The sequence below is a fragment of the Candida albicans genome, chromosome R (genome assembly GCF_000182965.3).
Source record: "Candida albicans SC5314 chromosome R, complete sequence".
Lineage (NCBI taxonomy): Eukaryota > Fungi > Ascomycota > Pichiomycetes > Serinales > Debaryomycetaceae > Candida > Candida albicans.
The window spans coordinates 432,507-453,937 of record NC_032096.1 but is presented as its reverse complement, the minus strand read 5'-3'; the positions used below and the strand labels follow the sequence as shown (position 1 = coordinate 453,937).

Sequence of the window (21,431 nt, the reverse complement as noted above, 5' to 3'; positions counted from 1 at the left end):
ATATGTGTGTAATGATTTCTAATCTGAATTTCGTACAATTCTTTAATTTGATGCCAATTAGCTAGTTCTAGTTGCCTTGATTACTACCGGTATCATTCCTCCTGTTGGTATGGTGAACTTTCGATGACTTAACACAGTAATGAATGCTCTAATAGTACCCGCATGTGATGTTATACATAAGATATCCTCCTCATCACTATTGAAAATATCTTGCAAAACTCCATTTATTCGCAAGAACTGCTCATGTAAATGCTCTTTTCTTGGGAGATACTTATCAAACAATAAATCTTCTTCAGTGAACCCATCTTCAAACACAAGGTTGGGGAATTTCTCTTTTAAGGATGACTTGTTTGACCTTTTATGACACAAGTGTAAACCAATAGTCTCACGTAAGTTTTCAAGTACAATTGGCTTAGTGTTTGGCCAAGTAATATTGTGGGTTTTGATCAGTCTCTGTAACGGGGAAACATAGAAACGTTTAGGATAAGGAGCACCTTCAAGTAGTTGTTGTTTCCAGCATTGATGGTTTTCTGCTGCTTGTTTAAGTCCCAACTCAGTCAAATCAGCATCTGGTCCCCAAGTTAATTCACCATCAGTTCCCAAAAATCTCCATTTACGCATCCATTCCTCCTTTGAATATTTCTGAGATGCCACATTACTCTTCGCTTGCCCGTGTCGAGCTAAGAAAATCAATTTATAAATCTCATTATCTGGAGAGTCACGATTCAACTGTTGAAGGTCAGCCACTATTTTTTCCCAATCATCTAGCCTCCCAAGTTTTTGTTCAGTGTATCTAAATGCCATATCATCCGTTTGTTCGTCAGTTTGCTTGAAAAATCCTTTTACTGGTTTGAACTTCCAAATGTACCTATTGTTCGTTGAGTTTTGCTCCTTGATTAGCAAATTATAGTAGGCGTTGTCTTCTTCCAAATCGCCATGTGCATCGTGACGATCTCTTGGTGTTGGGATAAGTAATGACATTTTTTTGTTAAATAATGTTTTTCAAAATGAATCTAATTACAAGAATTGAGCTTTTAAGTGAGTTTTATAGAGAAGAATGACTCATCTGCTTTCCATTAACGTATATGCCAAACTTCCGAAAAATAAAATTATCACTATACACGCAAGTTTCTAAATCCGGAAAAATCTCGAGTTTAATTTAACTAGGTAATGCAGACGCTTTACTGGAGTAAATGTTCAGCAATTCCATGAGTCGACACAGAGAGATTCCAGTTGATCGGCTAGTCAAAAAAAAAAGAGATTCAATTAGAGTAGTTTTTTTGTGCTTTTTCTAGTCTATCCATTTGCAAAATTGCTCTGTAAACTCTGGTACTTTTTGCTTATCTAATTAATCAAATGTCTTTCCTTTATGGTTCCTGAAGCCTCGGGAAAATTTGAATTATTTGCTAATTTTTTTTTCTCTGCTCCAAAGAGGGTGTGTTCTTCTATCTGATTTTGGTCCCGCCCCCCCAACTAGGATTACTGCCAAAAGTTTAAAAAAATATGCCATATTCAATAAAGACCAAAAAAAGATTGAAAGTAAACTATTAAAAAAACATTGTGTGAGTAGAGTTCACAACAAGTGTTACAATTAAAGCTTCAAACAATAACACACGAATTTAGAAATCTCGGGTTTCTCTCTTTCTATTCTTCTCTTATATTTAATTCTCTTTTGCATTTAAACAATAATTTTTTCTTCTTCAATCTTTTCTGTTGATTCTTTTTTTTTCTTTCTTTCTTTTTTTTTTCTTTTTTTAGTTTTCGTTTTTGTTTTTGTTTTTGTTTTCATTAATCTCTTTCTTTCTTTCTTTCTTTATATCAAAACTGAAAAAAAAAATAAGAAATATAATTAAAAAAAATCAAACTTATAACAACAAGAAACACTTGGCCGATACTAATCACCGCTTACATATTGTAACCAGTCAATATCATAAAAAAAATTAACATTCCGAAATTCATTATTAAGGAATTATATAGAAGCTACCATTTTCACATCTATTATCATTTTCCTTTTTAAGAATGTCGACTGGTCAAGAAGAACATCTAGATTCTAAGCTAGAAAATCAAATCTCAGAGGAAGAAAATCAAAGTCAAAATCAAAATTTTCCAACTGCAATTGAAGATTCTATACAAGCCAGTATTGAAAAATTGGATGAAGTAGATGACGAAATCAATCCTATTGAAGTAAAAGATGAGTTTCCTACTACTATTGGTACTACTTATGATATCTTACATCCACGAGAACCATTTCCCAAGAGAATAAAATTAGAGGAAACCGAAACTGAGCCAGATTCTAATGGTATTGCCGACAATGATCAAACTATGGTTGTAGTTCCACCCAAAAAACCACAATTATTTTATACCCCATTGAAAACAGGATTAGTTTATGATGTGAGAATGAGATATCATGCTAAAGTATTCACATCCTATAGTGAATACATTGACCCACATCCAGAAGATCCTCGTCGAATATACAGAATTTATAAAAAATTGGTTGAAGCTGGTATAGTTCTCGATCCTTCTTTAGCAGGAATTAATGAAATTGGACCGTTTATGTTAAAAATTCCTATTCGAGAAGCAACATCCGAAGAAATTTTACAAGTTCATTCTGAAGATCATTTAAAATTTATTCAATCTACTGAAGATATGTCAAGAGATCAATTGCTCAAGGAAACAGAGACCGGAGATTCTATTTACGTTAACAATGACTCCTATTTGTCAGCGAAATTATCCTGTGGTGGTACTATTGAAGCATGTAAAGCAGTTATTGAGGGGAGAGTGAAAAATTCTTTAGCAATAGTGAGACCACCAGGTCATCATGCTGAGCCCAATACACCAGCAGGATTTTGTTTATTTAGTAATGTCGCAGTGGCAGCAAAAAATATGTTGAAAAATTATCCTGAATCAGTTCGAAGAATTGTTATTGTGGATTGGGATATCCATCATGGAAACGGAACCCAAAAAGCATTTTATAATGATCCAAGAGTTTTATATATTTCTTTGCATAGATTTGAGAATGGAAAATTTTATCCAGGGACAAAATATGGTGATTTAAATCAAGTTGGGGAGGGCCCAGGGGAAGGGTTCACCATAAATATTCCTTGGAGATCTTCTGGTATGCACGACGGTGATTATGTTTATGCATTCAATAAGATAATACAACCAGTAATTTCCGAATTTGACCCAGATTTAATTATTGTTAGTTCTGGATTTGATGCTGCTGATGGAGATGTGATTGGTGCCTGTCATGTAACACCAGCCGGATATGGATATATGACCCATACGTTAAAGGGGATCGCCAGAGGAAAATTGGCTGTTATTTTAGAGGGTGGCTATAATTTAGACTCTATTAGCAAGAGTGCGTTGGCAGTAGCCAAAGTATTGGTCGGCGAACCACCGGAAAATACAATCACTTTACGCCCGCAAGCGGAGGCTATCGAAGTTGTTGACGAAGTGATCAAGATACAATCCAAATACTTTAAATCTTTGAGAAACGGAATTCCAAATGGTATATTTGAAGATGTTTATGATTTAGCGGATGTAGAAAAATCAAACTACAAATTGGTAAATATTGCTGATCCAATCAGAAGTCATCAAGTGGAAAAGTTATTCAACGAAAAAGAATTTATCAATATTCCAATCATCAGTTCTCCATCTAATGGTGAAAAACCCCCATTCACAACGGATTTACCGGACCAACTAGAAGATTTGATTGTTGCAAGTCCCGATATTTATAATTGTACCACGATAATACTAACAATACACGACCCACCAGAAATATGGGCCAATATAAATCCAACAAATGGAGTCATTGAAACCAATTCTACCATGGTTTTGGAACATCCTTTAGTACAAATAATGGACAAAATACAAAAGGAAAAGGATCCAGAGAATCAAGAAAAATTTGGGTATTTAGATATCAATATCCCATCATTCCAACTTCCGATCCCAGGGACAACATCTGAATCGTCTACTTATAATCCAATTATTTTTGCTCAAGAAGTTTTGCTTTATATTTGGGATAACTACATAGCGTATTTCCAACAATTGAAGAACCTTGTTATGGTTGGTTTTGGCGACAGTTATCAATCAATTGTGAATTTGTATGGCAAGAGACCATCAAACGAAATAAAAGATTTGATCAAGGGGACAGTGGCGTTTCTAAACCGAACGACATTGAAACCATTGATCCCAGTGATGGATGAATCAATGGTGGATTGGTATTATCAAAATTCAATTATTTTCACAAGTAACTTTAACACATGCTGGACTGGCGGCAGTGGTGCTGGTAATGGCAATGGAAATGGAAATGGTAATAATGGAAATAGTTCGAACGGTGGAGGTAACAAGTCAGCAGACTCAAATGGACATGATGATTTTAGCAAACGTCCAAGAAAAAAATTTGGCAGAGTAATCAAAGCAAAAACAGATGGATTATGTGATGTCATACAAGAAAAATTCGATGAAGGAGTAGATTTCATATTAGATTCAATTGAAGACTACTCCTCTTCCGAAGATTGATTCGAGTAGAAACAACAACAACAACAACAAAAAACCAAAAAAAAAGAAAGAAAGAGAATAGATATAGATCTGAGAGTTGTAATGATGATTATGTATAGTGTATGTGTAAGGAGTTTTTTAATCTTAATTTTAATTTTTTGAAAAATAAAAGAACGAGCCTATATTCTAACAATGTACAAGGGAGCAAACATAAACTACACATAACTAGGAAATCTCTTTGAAAACTGTTTCTCTAAATCATCCAAATCAGGCATCGAGATCTCACTAGCATCGCTTAATCTTCTTTGGTCTGCAATTTCTAATTTAGTTGGCGACTTCAAATACACTGGTTTTTTAGGTTTTGGCGGAGGAGGTTTTGTCTTTACAGAATCCTTGGGAGGGTTATTTCTCACTTTACTCAAAGGTTTAGAATCTTTGATAGGATATTTTTTAGTCGTACTCAGCAGTTGTTGTGATTTATTTCTCTGTGACGATAGGTTCACTGGTACAGCTGGTGGTGACAATTTCTTCTGAGAGTGTTTGGAAAGTGTTGGTTTATTTATTTCATCAATATCCTCAGATGCCTTTATGTCTGTATACTTCCCATATCCCTGTGCTGATTTTTGTACGCGTTGATGATCATTTTGATTCAAAAGTTGTTGCATCCTATGTTGAATTGATAGTTTCTTAGGGGCAGAAGAAACAGGATTACTATCTTCCACATTTTTAGTATTCTCTTCAGAATGTTTTCTATTATGATTGCTTCCTCCTGTAATAATACGCTTGAGACTTGCTCTGCGATTACTTTTAACCGAGCTACCCGTGTTATTGGCACTTATATTTCCACCAGTACTTATTTTTCTCAATCCATTTTTGAAAGCTGCTTTGAAACTTCCACCGGTGTCATTTCTTTGATTTAGTTTTTCTTCTTCTCTAGATTTTAAAAACTCTAAAGTTCCATCGGGTTCATTAAATTCATAACTTTCTCCCTTAGCTAACTCTTCTTTCACATAATCTTGAACCGAAGGTGTTGATCTATTTCCCTGAGAATATATTCTTGGTGTATTGCCGTCGTCAAAGAATGCACTCAAAGGTCTTGCTGGCACAGTCCTTGACTCCGCAGTTACCAGGGATAATTTATAGCCTGATTTGTTTAAAAATTTCGATTTATCAATATTTGCAAACGGATCTGTCTTTGGTTTAGAGGTGATTTTTTTTGTCTCAACAAACGATGCTTGGCCCTTTTTGGTGTCTTCTTCTAAAGCCAGTGCTTGTTTAGTTCTCTGTTGTTCTATTACGCTGTATGGAACCACATTAGGAATGGTCTTTTCACCTTTCATTGCCGCAATCTCACCCAACAATTGCACGGCGTTGGGTCTTCTTCTGGGATCTGCTCGAAGACAAACTTTAATAGCATTTTTCAATCGTGGTGAAAAGATCAGACCCGGTTGGTCACTAAAACGCAAAGTTTCTGAACAGTTCAATATTGTATGTTCTAACTCCTGTAACGAGCTTTGATTAGGTCGTTCAAAGGGGGTCGTGTAATAACATAATTTGTATAAGAATATCCCCAACGCCCAAATATCCAGTTTGTCATCTATGGGGAAACCTTTACTCAAGTCTATCATTTCCGGTGCACGATATTGTGGAGTTGTATGTTGCATTAAATCATCCTTCATTAATTGTAGTTCTTGAGGGTTTCTTGGTGGTGGTAAATAATTTACCGACGAGCCAAAATCACATAGTTTGAAAACCCCTTTCCCATCAATTAAAACATTTTCAATTTTAATGTCTCTATGAATCAAAGGTGGACGTAAATGATGACACATGGCCACACCTATAGTCACCTGATACATTATATCTATAATCTCCTTTTCAGTCAATTTATTGACCAACCTAGTGTTCATAAAATCTATCAAACCATTATTCTCACAATATTCCATTAATAAAAATACTTCATACTGTTGTTGTTGACTATGATTGGTACCTGATGTATTGGAATCACCTAAACGGGAAGCATGAGAATCAATGTATGATACAATGTGTTTATTACCTCTTAATCTTCTCATGGCATCTACTTCTTGTCTCAATAAACTCAACTGCCACTTGCTTGGTACCACTACTCTTTTCAAACAGGCAACAGTCGATCCTTGAAAAGGTGGATCAATTGTGCAAGTATATACATGAGCAAATCCACCTTCGGAGATATATTTGATAATAGAAACTTTATGTGATCCTACTGTTAATCGAGTACCTGCTTTATATGCATTTGGAGGTGGTTGTGGCATAATTAACTAATTTGATTTTAAGAAATAGAACAACAACACCTTTCTTCTTGTGATATCAGGGAAGTGCTGTGGGAGTGGCCCTAAAAATGTGCAAATATTAAGCAAAAGAAAGAAAAAAAGGCGGTACTGGTTTGAACATTGGTAATTTGTTGTAGTTTTTATTTCCATTGAGAAATGAACACGACTGTTAAGATTGTGAAAAAAAAAATGAGACTACAAAACCGCAATTTACAATCACGCACCGTTAATAAGAAAAAAGGGGATGCTAGAATGAGTATAATATATAGTTGCAAAAACACCCTCAGTTTGCCCAAAAAATGTTACATGAAAAAGCCTTACACTAGAAATATACCATTGTTGATTGTAGGAGCTAAATATGCGGCTTTTCAATTAATTTTTGGTCTTGACATTCCTTTTTTTTTGGTGGTAGGGTTCATTTGAAGGTGATGATCATCAAAGACCGAACTGAAAAAAAAAACACATACAAAAAAAAATATCCAATCATATTCTTTGGCCTCATCTCATCTCATTTCCTCTATATCACATATACACCAATGAAGTTATATTTTGAAGCAGAAAAGTTTTTAAAACCAAACAAAGGAACTAACGGGAGTCTACAATCTCGTATATTCAACGATAAAAGATTAACCAATTCCCCAAAACACATATTTGCCTTGGTCTATTCTACATTAAAGTACAAAGAATACATCGATGTGATTGTGAAAAAATCAAAAATCCAACATGATCTTCAAATTAAAAAAGTGAAGATGAGCAATGAATTATTATGCTTATTGGTTCATGATTTATTGTTTTCTTCAAAAGGGAGAATCCAGAGTGGGAAACATCCTATGAAAGACGCATTTTTGCTGAACAAGACAAGATTACAAGCAGAATTCACCAAATTGAAATTGAAATATAAAGTGAAGTCAGTTGACCAATTACCAACGAAGGAAGCTGACGATGATGAAACTCCAATACGGTGGTTTAGAATTAATACCATTAAAATTGACATAGATAGATTTTACACCAAGCATCCATTCTTCAAGCAACTACAACCAGTGAGCTCAATTGACGAAATCACAGAAACAGGGATAATTTATTCTGATGATTATATTCCTAATTTATTTGGGGTTCATCCAAGAGAGAAAATCACATCGACTGAAGCTTATAGATTAGGGGAAATAATTATCCAGGATCGTGCATCTTGTTTCCCAAGTCACATACTTAATGCAGATCCTGAAGATGTTCATACCCAAGTTATAGATGCGTGCGCAGCACCTGGAAACAAAACGACCCATGCAGCAGCACATCTACCAAACTCAGATTCAGTCGTGTATGCATTTGAAAGAGATTCAAAAAGAGTGAAGATATTGAAGACCATGTGTGAGAAAGCCACAGGTAAAACGAAAAAGAAACTTATCCAAGTGACTCACGCTGATTTCACAACCACAAAACCCGAAGATTTTCCTGATGTTACTGGATTAGTTATTGATCCATCGTGTAGTGGATCAGGTATTTTTGGAAGGGCATTAGAAGATTCACATAATGAAGAAGAAATTGAAAATGTTAACACAGAGAGGCTTAACAAATTAGCTGGATTTCAATTTGCCATAATGAAACACGCATTGCTGTTTCCATCAGCCAGGAAAGTTGTTTATTCAACATGTTCAATTCACGCGCAAGAAAATGAGAGGGTCGTGGTGGATTTGCTACTGGATCCAGAAGTAAATCGCCGGGGGTGGAAGTTGGCTGACCGAGAAATTGTGTTACCGAAGTGGGACAGAAGAGGTTTTGAAGAAGAATTTATCAAGATATCAAGGGATCCTAAAGAATGTGCGAGATTGGCAGGTGGTTGTGTACGAGCAAATCCTAAAGAAGATGGAGGGATCGGATTTTTTACAGCATGTTTTGTAAGATCAACTGAAGTTAACCATGAGAACTGACACCACCAAAGATACGTCAGCAGAAGCAAAACAACAGAAAAGTTTAGTTCAATTAATAAAGGGGAAAGTTGGACCATGTTATTTTGTTCGGATTACATACTGAACCGAAAACTATAGAGAAATCTAGTTGTAAATTTAATGGAACATAAGATATCCCTGCTGATCAATAATTGTTAGGATACCTGACTTTGAAGAAATCAAAGTTCGTACTCTGAAATACATATTTAATACATGACACAAAATAGATTATACAGTTGTATTAAAAATCTACTATATTATAACCATTTCCAAATTAAGGTTTTGACTTTAAAATTCTCTTCAATTTAATTGAAAATGTTTTGGACAAAACAAGAGAAAGAATGTATAAGCCTCGCCGAACAACAAAGTGAAATACATACCTTAACAATTGAAACAGTTAAACTAACAAAGCTTGCAGACTGCAATGAATTAAAGTTTTATCAAGCGAGTGCTTAAAGTTTAAATAAGTATATCTAGATGTAACTGAAACTTTGTAAGGATCTCTGTGGCTCGTGAGCGAGATGAGAGAAAATACAATAGATCTAAACTTTACCGAATTAATCTCAAAAATTGGTATAACTCGCTCTATATTAGATGTAAAACCACATAAAGTATATATTATCAGTTGTGCCGTGAAAGGAGAATGCTGAGACGATATTAACCTCCATGAAATCAAAAGGCAAGAAAAGTTACAAAACACCTGAGGGGAGAAGACTAATATCCGTTTCCGGAAACCAAAATCAACAGGAAACCTCAGCAAGGAAAACGAGGACAGGGAAGAAAAACCATAGAATAGAATTATTCGTTACGGATAACACGAACTTGTATTTTAGTTTCGGAATTACTCCGAAAAACAATTGGTACAATAAAATAAATTTCAGCAAGTTTGTGTAATTTGATATATTTTTTTTGTGCCGTGCCTTCAAATGGAAAAACAATCAAATGCCTAAATAATACTGGAACAAGGTAAGCCCAGCTGGTAATCAGCTCACTTCACCACAATCATTATCAAATGAGTCATTCTTTCTATCTCAGATAAGGTATATTCAGAGTTTTTGAGTTGAGTAGAACTGGTTTTAAACGGCAAACTCATCCCAGGGTTTGAAGAGCAAGATTTCTTTTTTTTGACATGGTGCTTTTAATTGAAAGACGCATTTTGATTTAATTTCTTTTTTCTATTTTGTTTTTTTGGAATGGCATCAAAATTTGGTGCCGCCCGACCATCCCCCCCCGCTCCGGAACTAGTTTTATTTTTTTTGGATGTACACCTAATCGAGCTAAAAATAAAGTGTGGGGAGATAAGAATTGAGCGATGAATCTAAATCTACAATGAAAATAAAAAGTTCGCCTTGTTTAAAGTTACTAAAAAGAAACGACCGACAGTTTTCTAGGATGTCCTAGAATTATTGGTTCAAGTCAACGTACTTCCCAAATTGAGACCAGATATAATGTAGAACAATTACTCAGAAGATCATGTGGCTAAAAATTCATATGGCTTTATGCTGTGGCTTCAGCTCTACTGATAATTGATATCTTTATTCCTATACATAAATATTAAAGCCACTTGATTATTGCTCATAGGACCAAAAAAACAAAAAGATGCAGAACCATCTAAAGTTTTGTTTTGTGTTTGCTATTTTGTGGCTAGTGAGATTTAAATTAGTTATCTTTTCATGACAAAAATCCTTTAGACTACTTTTTATTCCATTTGTTTGGTTTACGATTATCAATCGTCATAGTTCAATTTGTAAAATTTTATCATTTCAATCCCATTTCTTTTAAATAGTCAGTAATTTCTCTGATAGGAATTTCAAGTTTCCACCTTTTTTTGTCTTCCTTCTATTTTCTTTTTATAAGTTTACTGTTTCGTGAAATATTATTCATTTGTATTATTTTTACTAAGTCAACCACTATTGATTCCATTCCTAACACTTATTATAAGTACTTACTATGGACAAAATAAGGGCAGTAATTAGTGGAGGTGAGAAACCTCCCGTTGACACTGACAACGATCACAACACAGACTTTGAGGCTGACAGAAAAATGCCAGATTTGGATATTGTAGTTTCCAAATCACAAGAATTTGACCCAGTCACCTCCCACTTGGTTAATGATATTATGGAAGATGAATATGCTGCTGTCCATGTTGAAGATGATTCTCCTTATCCAGAAGTTAGAGCAGCTGTTCCTTCTACTGACGACCCAACTTTACCTCAAAATACCATTAGAGCCTGGGTTATTGGTTTGATATTGACTACGGTTGGTTGTGGTATGAATATGTTGTTCAGTTTCCATAGTCCCTCATTTGCTATCACCACTTTTGTCACATCCATTTTGGCTTGGCCAATTGGGAACTTTTGGGCATGGATTGTTCCTGACTGGAAGATTTTTGGTGCTTCGTTAAATCCTGGTCCATTCAACGTTAAAGAACATACTATCATCACTATTATGGCCAACGTTTCTTTTGGTACTGGTGCCGCATATGCCACAGATATCTTGCTTGCACAAAATATGTTTTATAAATCAAATTTTGGTTGGGGGTACAATTTATTACTTATCTGGAGTACCCAATGTATTGGGTTTGCTTTCGGAGGTGTTTTGAGAAGATTTGTTGTTGACAGTCCAGGGGCCATCTGGCCTCTGAATTTGGTCACCGCAACATTCTTGACTAATATGCACATTAACGAAAACCACACTGCTAATGGCTGGAAAATTTCTCGTCTTGCATTTTTTGTGATCGTGTTCGTTGCCTCATTTGTTTGGTATTGGTTCCCAGGTTATATTTTCCAAGCTTTATCGTATTTTTCTTGGATCACCTGGATTAAACCAAACAATGTCATTATCAATCAAGTTTTCGGTTCTTCATCTGGATTAGGTATGATTCCTAACAACATTGCCTTGGACTGGAACCAAATTGCAGGGTATATTGGGTCTCCATTGATTCCACCAGCTAGTGTTATTGCTACAATTTTTGGATCCATTGTGGTTATTTTCTGGATTGTTGTGCCAGCTATTCACTATTCCAACACTTGGTACTCCCAATACTTGCCAATCTCATCTACTGGATCGTTTGATAGGTTCCAGCAAACTTATAATGTGTCAAAAATTATCGACCATAAAACTTTATCATTCAATGAAGCGGAATACAAAAAGTACTCCCCTTTGTTTTTATCCACCACCTTTGCCATTTCTTATGGGTTATCGTTTGCCTCCATTTTAGCCACTATAACACACACCATTTGCTTCCATGGACGTGACCTTATCGCGTCGTTGAAGGCCAAAGAAAAACCAGATGTTCATAATAGATTAATGAAAGCATACAAACCAGTGCCTGAATGGTGGTACCTAATTGTCTTCTTGGTCTTTTTCGGTATGTCCATAGCCACCGTACGTGCTTGGCCTACTGAAATGCCAGTATGGGGGTTAGTTTTTGCTCTTATCATCGCTATCATATTTTTATTACCCGTTGCTATCATTTATGCAAAAACGAATATTGCTGTTGGTTTGAACGTTGTGACAGAGTTCATCGTCGGTTATGTACTCCCCGGGCGTCCAATAGCCATGATGCTTTTTAAAACATTCGGATACATCACTAATAACCAAGCTGTTACTTTTGTGCAGGATATGAAACTTGGGCACTACATGAAAATAGATCCGCGCACTTTGTTTTGGGCGCAGTTTGCTGCTACCATATGGGGATCGTTAGTTCAGATCGCAGTTTTGGAGTGGGCCTATGGTGCAATCGACAATTTGTGTGCTGCTGACCAAAAAAATCATTACACATGTCCAAACGGTAAAGTTTTCTTCAATGCTTCGATCATTTGGGGTGTCATTGGACCCCAACGTCAATTCTCACATGGGCAGATTTATTATGGGTTACTTTTCTTTTTCATCATTGGTGCTGTGACCCCTGTCATCAATTGGTTGATCTTGAAAAAATGGCCAAACTCTCCAGTCAAGTATTTGCATTGGCCAGTGTTCTTTTCTGGGACAGGGTACATTCCTCCAGCCACTCCATATAACTATACCTCCTACTGTGCTGTGGGTTTGTTCTTTGGATGGTGGATTAAAAAGAAGTGGTTCCACTGGTGGTCTAAATACAACTATTCCTTGTCTGCGGGCTTGGATATTGGTTTGGCATGGTGCTCGTTGATCATTTTCTTGTGCTTGAGTTTAACAAACACCGACTTCCCATCGTGGTGGGGAAACGATGTGATCAACACCACTCTCGACACTCAGGTTGTCACCAATATCAGACACATATTGAAAGAGGGAGAGGCATTTGGGCCATCTTCCTGGTAAGCTGACGAAGAAACACACACACACACATTATTGCTTCCTATTGTCGTGTCTTTTATGTAGATGTAACGTGTTTTTATAAGAATGTAATTTAATTATTGTATATATATGCCAAATATTTTTACTGCCATTTTATATTCTTTCTGCCACTAAAAATGATAGGAGGTTTTGTATACTGGGTGTGCTTGTTTTACACGCGGGCTCTTTTATTATTGATTTGAACAGTCTCTAAGGAAGTTACAAACTTATAGGTGAGTGCTAAAAATGAAAAGGTGAGTGAGGTTCCTTCTTATATCCTTTTTGGCAAGTAAATGTGTCGTGCTTTGATATATTAGAAAGACAATCCATTAATAGATGAAATATATATTGATGATGAAAAAAAGTATTGGTTGCTTCAAAATGAAAGATCAATATAAAAATTCGGAGAGAAACGTGATGTTTATAGAGTAAAAAATTGAGCTGATAACTTCGCAACCAATTCTGAACAAGCATAGTTTGCAAATATGAATACATCCTAGAAAAAGTGTAATCTATGAGGAAATATGCAGGATATTCATGATCTCTTAGCAAAATATTAAGGTTCAATCGGTTTTGTGATTGGTTGCAAAATTTATCATTCGTGGTGTAAGTACACCAAGAAGTTAGACACCTACATGATCTTTTTTGTTTTTTCAATTCTTTTGATTTCCTATAAAAGTTCTCCCGTTTTCCTTTCCTTTCTTTTCTGAAAATGAACAATATAGAATATCTTTTTTTGGTGAAATCACTGATTGCCTAACCTTCGTTCTTGAATTTATATTCTATTAATATTGTTGTATCATCGCTGCTTCATTTCCATTCCTTCTGTTTCAAAATCAAATATAAAAAGTTCAAAGAATGATCAATAGTGACAATTTTCAAGCTCGTGTAAACTGTGAAAGTAATACAAGACTCTGCAGAATACACATGCTGAAAATAATTAATGACAAAGGTATGTTGAACATGATCATAAGATATTTAATCTTATCATATCTCAAACATCAATTAGGTGATTACCAAAAGTGATAGATACTAGAGTAAGCATACACAGAGAAGATGAATAACAATCCTATAGAGTGGTCTACATGAAAAGATGTAAGTATTGGATATCACTGGTAGTTTCCTATTAGATGCAAATTTCATAGAGTGCAAGCATACTAAACTAGTTACAGAAAAATTTGTTATTAAGTATTAACCGAGATTACAAATAGCAAGTCAACTCTTTAGAAGTTGGCATTAGTTTAGGATTTAGATAATTAAGATTAATATACTGTATTATTGTTATATATAATAAGTTTACTATGTCTACTCCAATTTCAAGTACAATTTTGAATTATGGATGTTGTCTGGCTGCAAAGATTTTTACTTTTGTTTATTCTTGGGCTTAATTTATAATCATATCATTAATATTAATATGACAACCGTAGATTTCCCTTATTTGACTACACATCTCTAAAGAGTAGGAGTCAGTTTACATATGTAAGTGCTCACAGAAGAAGTAGATTAGGTCCCCCGTTAACATACCATCACTTTCATTAATACAATTCTTTTTGTAAAAGCCAATTCGTTGGTGAAACTCGTGATCCACAACTTTAATGTTCCTCGTTCGGTGCACTACACCAAGAAGTACTTAACAATTGAAATATTAGGCTTTATAGTTCAATGAGGCTCGATTTGACTACACCAATAGTGAGTTCTCAAGTATCAATATCTATTTTACAATTGATCTTTTCCACCAAGATACATTGACACACTTCAATGACGCAGATGCTAAGCACATTTTTTTTCTATCTAAGGTGGGGGACAGTAAGCTTTGGGCTTACTGGTATCAAACACCAGCTCCTCATTAATAGTTGGTGTACGTTTGTAATACAATTGTGCTGTCCAATAGAACTGTGAGTATTAGTAAACTTTTTGGTGCTGCACTACTAACAGATAAATAATAATAACATTTGCGGGGAACACAAAAATCATTGGTGGAAAAAGAAACACATGATTAACGATGTTGATAGTACTACACTAAATAAGTCCCCCTGTTTTTCATTCCAAAATTGGTTTGTAAATCCATTAAGGATAGCTGCTTGTGTCAATCAAATCACTTGTTCTAGTATACACTACTATAACGTATGGACTGGGCGAACATCAGCCATATAGTAATGGTGATTTTTATTCTCTCTTTAATTCCATCTAATTGTATCTCGTTAAAGAAAAAGAAATTCTGCTCGTAATTTCTGCAATTATTTTTTTTTTGAAACAATCAATATTTATCACAAGCACTACGTGGTTTTCATTTAATGGCTAGAAGTTGGCTTACATTATTCATCAAGAACTTGGATATACATATCAATGTAAAACATCAAAACGTAAACTAGCCTCTTGATTTACCATGTTTAAAACAATAATTGAGCGCGTTTATAGTAGGGGGAATGTAAATGAATTAGTCGTACGCCGATCTATAAATTTACATCTATTTTATTATTACTATTCTAACCATTTTAATTGGTAGAACTACTAGTATATAATTACAAATAAATTATCAGAGACAGAAACACCACAAAGACTAAACAACTAACTTTATAGTCTGATCAACAAAAAAGCAGAAAAGAGGAGTTTGCGACTAAAATACTAAAGAAAATTCATTGGCTGATGAAGCTCAGTGTAGATTGTTATTATTTTCTTTATTTCCTTTCTTTTTCACACCATCGCATTTCGTTGTAGAGACCAAACTCCGCTTAAATTCCATGGGTATCACTGACTAATTTAGTCCCATCCACTCAAAAAGTGCGGAAAAAAAAAAATTCAAAAAGAAAAATTTTCATCTTTTACATTCTAATTTCTTGTTTAAAAGAACCACCAAAAATCCCTGTCTTTTTTGAACTTCTTTTATTTATTTGTTGGTTTACTCAAATATTTAAAGAGATTTGCTTTTACTTGTTGCTATTTCAAAAGTAAAATCTACTATTTTCATTAAAAGAAAGGATACATAGTTCATTGACGTCAAAATCTCAAGTGTGATATTTCATTTCGTTATATAAACTTCAATCATTTCTTCACTAAATATTTGAAATTGTTATTTGACATTTTTTGCCTTTTTCCGATTTATTTTTTATTTCGCTATGGAATCTATTACCAAAGTTTCAATGTCAGTTTGCCCATTTGTTAGATCAACTTCAACCCAGGCTTTGCGTCAACTAAGCCAAACTTCTGGTGCATTGGCTAACCAAGCTCGCCAATGTCCAATTGCTGGCAATGCAATCAGGGCTAAAGAAATTTCAATCAGATCTTATTCCTCAGCTACCAAACCAGCCAGAGCCACCGCTGCTACTCCTTCTACACCGGAGGCCACTTTCAACGTTACTTCATCTTTCGAACTTGGAAGTAAGGAAACCGCATTTGATTATAATGGATATTTAGGAAATGAATTGGAAAAGAAAAGATCCGACAAGTCTTATCGTTATTTCAATAACATCAATCGTTTGGCTAATGAATTCCCAAAAGCTCATCGTACTCAAGAAGAGGACAAAGTCACTGTTTGGTGCTCCAATGACTATTTGGGTATGGGTAAAAATGAAAACACCTTGAAAGAAATGAAGCGTGTTTTAGACAAGTATGGTTCTGGTGCAGGAGGTACCAGAAATATTGCTGGTCACAATTCCCATGCGATCAAGTTAGAATCTGAATTGGCTGCATTGCACAAACACGATGCTGCATTGGTTTTCAGCTCTTGTTTTGTAGCCAATGATGCTGTGTTATCATTATTGGGACAAAAGATCAAAGATTTGGTTATTTTTTCCGATGAATTGAATCATGCCTCAATGATTCAAGGTATTAGAAACTCTCGTGCTAGAAAACACATTTTCAAGCATAATAATTTGGCTGATTTGGAAAGCAAATTAGCTCAGTATCCAAAATCTACTCCTAAATTGATTGCCTTTGAATCAGTTTATTCAATGTGTGGCTCAATTGCTCCTATTGAAGCCATTTGTGATTTAGCTGAAAAGTATGGCGCTTTAACCTTTTTAGATGAAGTTCATGCAGTTGGTATGTATGGTCCCCATGGTGCTGGTGTTGCTGAACATTTGAACTTTGAAGCTCATTTGAAGCTGGGAATTGAACGCCCCGAAATCACCACCGTTATGAGCAGAGTTGATATGGTTACTGGTACTTTGGGTAAAGCCTATGGTGTCGTTGGTGGCTATATTACTGGTAAGACTAATTTGATTGATTGGTTTAGATCTTATGCTCCAGGTTTTATTTTTACTACGTCTTTACCACCAGCAATTATGGCTGGTTGTTCTGCTTCTATTCGTTATCAAAGAGCTACATTGAAAGACCGTATTGCTCAACAAAAGAACACTAGACTTGTCAAAAACAATTTGAATGAATTGGGTATTCCAGTTATTCCAAACCCTTCTCATATTGTTCCAGTTTTAGTCGGAAATGCAGCTGATGCCAAACGTGCTTCGGACTTGTTGTTAAACAAGCACGACATTTACGTTCAAGCCATCAATTTCCCTACAGTTCCAATCGGTGAAGAAAGATTAAGAATCACCCCAACCCCGGGTCACGGACCAGAACTTTCCAAACAATTGGTTGAAGCTGTCGATTCCGTTTTCACCGAATTGAATTTGAACAGAATCAATGACTGGAAAAAACTTGGAGGATTAGTTGGGGTTGGTGTTGAAGGTGCTGCCAAAGTTGAACACATTTGGACTGAAGAACAATTAGCTTTGACTGACGCTGATTTGAATCCAAATGTCGTTAATCCAGCCATTTCCCCTCTTGATGTCTCTTCAGGTATTTCTACATAATTCACAGAAATGTAGTTAAAGAATTATAATATTTGTATCTGTATGGCTTTGTATTTTTGTATGTCTTTTTGCTTTCACTATTTTTTTTAGAAGTCATCACGGACTCTACATACTTTTTATTTCCAATACGAGATTTATGAATCACGTTTTCTTTTAAGTTATTTGTAAGACAGTTTCTCCTTTTATGTAGGTGGTAGTGAATCTGATAACAAGTGTTTGATTCTTTTTCAATCAATACTTAACTTGTTTACGCGTTGTTGTAACAGTATGCGTGTATTTTTTCCTGAAAATAAACATCAAGCTCGAATTTTTTTTCTGATGGTAGTAGAACAAAAACAAAAGCAAAAGCAAAACAAAACAAAAAAGAAACACATCTTCAAATACAAATCTTTCTGGGATTCGATATACCACTAACAATACTGCCTTTCGAAATACAGTTCAGATTGGATTATTAGTTTGATGAATATTTGTATATCACAATGGCGTTAAACAAGGTACAACTAATAAAATTATATTCCAATCGATTAGTGAAATCATTGGTTCCTGTGGAATTCGGTGAGGCATTCATCCAAAGTATAATCAATGACTTGCAAACCACTTTACTAAATACTTCTTCTGAAGAACAAAATTTGTCAATAATTATAAACAAGCTTAAAATGCAATTTTTAAGTAACAATTTAAAAAATGAATGGGTCGAATTTCAAAACATTGTTAATTCATTAAGCAAATTCAAGTCGTTGGATCAGATTTGTAATTATCTCGCATTTCTTGATGCTTTAAGAGATGAGAAACCAGAAGATATATTATCAACATCAACAGCGAGCTTGTCTCCCGGTAAGCAAAATTTAATGATCAATACGGTAAACACAGCATTGACGTTATCACAGTTAATCGAGCCTTACTATGATACTTTATCGGAACAAACCATTTTAACCTACTTACCCTACACGATGTTAGGTCTGGATTCCAAAATATTCACCTTCAGCAATAATTATACACGATTGGAGATACCGAAAGATATAAACAACAGTTTCAGCTCATTGCTACGCGAAGTTTTTGAGTTTGCAATACTATATAAACAATTGGCAATTGTTGTTGATAGGTATAAAGGAACTTTAGTACTGGCCATAAAGACAGCTTACATAGCAATACTAGAGGCTCAATTGAACAAATATGTGAATGATATTAACAATATCTTCAATAATAAACCGAATTCCATATTAGTTGTTTACAATTCCATTTTCCCCTGGATATCTATACTACGATTTTTATATCGAGTCTCAAACAGACTAAACAGATTAGATGGTTATGAATTTCTCACATTTATTTATAGTTTCACCAACCATGGAGATCCCAAAATACGGGGCATTGCTGTGACTGCATTCACCGAGGTTGTCAAACCGTATTATAATATTGTGGAACATTGGATAGTGAAAGGGGAGTTGATTGATAATAATAACGAGTTTTTCATTATCTTTGATCAAGAGCAGAATGAATTCAATAGTATAATTAAATTATTGCCCAAAAAAATACCAGCCTTTATTAAATCGAGTGATAAAATATTTCAGATTGGGAAAACATTAATTTTTCTAAATAAATATTGTCGTGAACTAAAATGGGTAAATCAGTATAACGTGAAATATTCTGCTATATTGTTCAATAACCATCAAGGCTTGGCATCCATGACAACAAATGAAATGATCAAATTGATTGATCTGCAATATAATGAGATATTAACGTTTCTCACCCAAATAATCCAAGGAAACAATAAATTGTTTACTCATGTTTATAATTTCAAGAGGTTTTATTTTATGGAGACCAATGATTTTATTGATGCGATTATGGTGAAAGGGAAGGACGTTTTTAATGAGTCTTCTGTTAATATTTCATCAACCTATCTTAGGAAAGTCTTACAAGACGCTATACAAATTTCGTCGGTGAAAAATTTTGAGTATGTTGACAGACTCGATTCGAGAGTGTTGAATCCCCAACACGGGAATTTGGGCTGGGAATCGTTCACCATTGAATACAAAATTGATGATCTTCCCATGAGTTATTTATTTGAAGGTCACCAACATTTACAATATTTAAAAATGTTTCATTTTCTATGGAAATTAAGACAATTGAATAATTTATTAAATTGGCATTTTGAGATGTTTAATGAGTTGAATCATAATGTGGTGACGAAGTTGTCAAGCAGAAATAGAAGACCTTTGGCGAAATCATTGAGCATAATCACCAGTATAAGATTCCATTTTACCCAGTTTCTTAACGAACTAATAGCTTATTTGTCTTATGATGTTATTGAAGAAAATTTTCAACAGCATATTGTAAGGAAATTGTTCTATAATAAAAATGATCAAGATCTATTATTGAACAAGCTGTTTATGAATTTACTGGAAATTGACCCAAATAATGATCTTCCCAAATTCAATGTCAATCTATTAACTATCGATGAATTAGTGGAACTCCATGGTACATATATTGATAGTATTATCAATAGTAGTTTATTGAATGAAAAATTGAAAGGCAATGAAACAAATATAAGTTATATCGATCAAATATTTAATATTTTGCAGACTATCTTCAATTTCATAAATACAAGTCAGGAATTCTATTCCTTGGTGGTTACTTTTGGATTGCTAGTTAGACTGGACAGCAATGCAAACAAAATAGAATTGGAACAAGACCAAGAAGATTTGGAGTTTCAATTGCATAAAATAAAACGAAAAATCTACAAAGATATTTATCAACACGATTACAAACGACAATTGAATGATTTGAAAAATGATTTGAATAGAGATTATAATTTAAAGGATCTTAGTAAGTTGTTATGATGTGTATGAGTTGTATAGATTAACTGTTGTTATTTTTCATGTTAGATTGGCTTGTAAGAATTCAATTTCGTCGATTACAGAACAAGTGGGGAAATCTATGATTACCGACAAGATCTCTGTAAAGCTCATCGGTTGAAGTATATCACCTATCTTCAAACAACCGCGGGACTAAAACTGATGACAAGCAATCTAAAATGTATCTGAGAAGATATTGTGTAACAAATTAGCAACTAAATGCGAATTGATACTGTAGCATATCCAACCTGTCAAGTCCTCGTACTTTTCAGTACATTTCAAACTTCATGTGAATTACTTATTCACACGACATGTTCTTACAAAAGAAGACGAAGGGAACAAAAAAAAAATTTCAGACACTAAGATTGTGGGATCTACTATGGAGTTCCCGACCAAGATCTCTAAACGCATAATGTTAGGAGTCAATATAACAAAACCATAACAATATATATGCAAAGCTATTATTTATGATAAATGATAAAGGGATTTGATTGGCCAATATATAATAATAAAAAAAAAAGAAACCAAAACAAAGGAAAACACTTTTACAAAGGGTGGACGCTGCCTAGCTTTGTTTTTATAATTTAGTGAAGAAAAAATAATATTGTCCTCGGTTGTTGTTGGAAAAAAAAAAAAACCAGGGCCAAAATTTTGAAGAATCTTTTTGTTTTCTATATTATTTTTGTCTGTTGTTATACTATG

At 34.5% G+C, this 21,431-nt stretch overlaps 7 protein-coding genes across 7 annotated transcripts, besides 1 other annotated feature; 5 read left to right on the top strand and 2 right to left on the bottom strand. All coding sequences in view use genetic code 12, as the record gives it.

Moving 5' to 3' along the window:
• Positions 1-57: 57 nt before the first annotated feature.
• On the bottom strand, positions 58-981 carry CAALFM_CR02060WA (uncharacterized protein; the record flags this gene model as incomplete). Its single annotated transcript, XM_713179.2, has 1 exon — positions 58-981. One exon carries the CDS (start codon positions 979-981, stop codon positions 58-60), a length of 924 nt encoding a protein of 307 aa, XP_718272.2.
• Positions 982-2,019: 1,038 nt separating this feature from the next.
• Positions 2,020-4,521, top strand: HDA1 (histone deacetylase; the record flags this gene model as incomplete). The annotated part of the gene is made up of 1 exon (XM_713178.1): positions 2,020-4,521. The coding sequence occupies one exon, from the start codon at positions 2,020-2,022 to the stop codon at positions 4,519-4,521; it is 2,502 nt and encodes an 833-aa protein (XP_718271.1).
• Positions 4,522-4,715: 194 nt separating this feature from the next.
• Positions 4,716-6,788, bottom strand: PRK1 (serine/threonine protein kinase; the record flags this gene model as incomplete). The annotated part of the gene is made up of 1 exon (XM_713177.2): positions 4,716-6,788. One exon carries the CDS (start codon positions 6,786-6,788, stop codon positions 4,716-4,718), a length of 2,073 nt encoding a protein of 690 aa, XP_718270.2.
• A 446-nt stretch (positions 6,789-7,234) lies between these two features.
• CAALFM_CR02030CA (rRNA (cytosine-C5-)-methyltransferase) lies at positions 7,235-8,731 on the top strand (the record flags this gene model as incomplete). The annotated part of the gene is made up of 1 exon (XM_713176.2): positions 7,235-8,731. One exon carries the CDS (start codon positions 7,235-7,237, stop codon positions 8,729-8,731), a length of 1,497 nt encoding a protein of 498 aa, XP_718269.1.
• A 1,968-nt stretch (positions 8,732-10,699) lies between these two features.
• On the top strand, positions 10,700-13,051 carry OPT1 (oligopeptide transporter; the record flags this gene model as incomplete). Its single annotated transcript, XM_713174.2, has 1 exon — positions 10,700-13,051. The coding sequence occupies one exon, from the start codon at positions 10,700-10,702 to the stop codon at positions 13,049-13,051; it is 2,352 nt and encodes a 783-aa protein (XP_718267.2).
• Positions 13,052-13,325: 274 nt separating this feature from the next.
• Positions 13,326-13,604: a long terminal repeat ((nu-Rb) Solo copy of the long terminal repeat (LTR) associated with the transposon Tca3; about 277 bp long, 11 copies per genome).
• Positions 13,605-16,182: 2,578 nt separating this feature from the next.
• On the top strand, positions 16,183-17,877 carry HEM1 (5-aminolevulinate synthase; the record flags this gene model as incomplete). Its single annotated transcript, XM_713173.2, has 1 exon — positions 16,183-17,877. The coding sequence occupies one exon, from the start codon at positions 16,183-16,185 to the stop codon at positions 17,875-17,877; it is 1,695 nt and encodes a 564-aa protein (XP_718266.2).
• Positions 17,878-18,356: 479 nt separating this feature from the next.
• SPC98 (Spc98p) lies at positions 18,357-20,714 on the top strand (the record flags this gene model as incomplete). The annotated part of the gene is made up of 1 exon (XM_713172.2): positions 18,357-20,714. One exon carries the CDS (start codon positions 18,357-18,359, stop codon positions 20,712-20,714), a length of 2,358 nt encoding a protein of 785 aa, XP_718265.2.
• Positions 20,715-21,431: the final 717 nt, after the last annotated feature.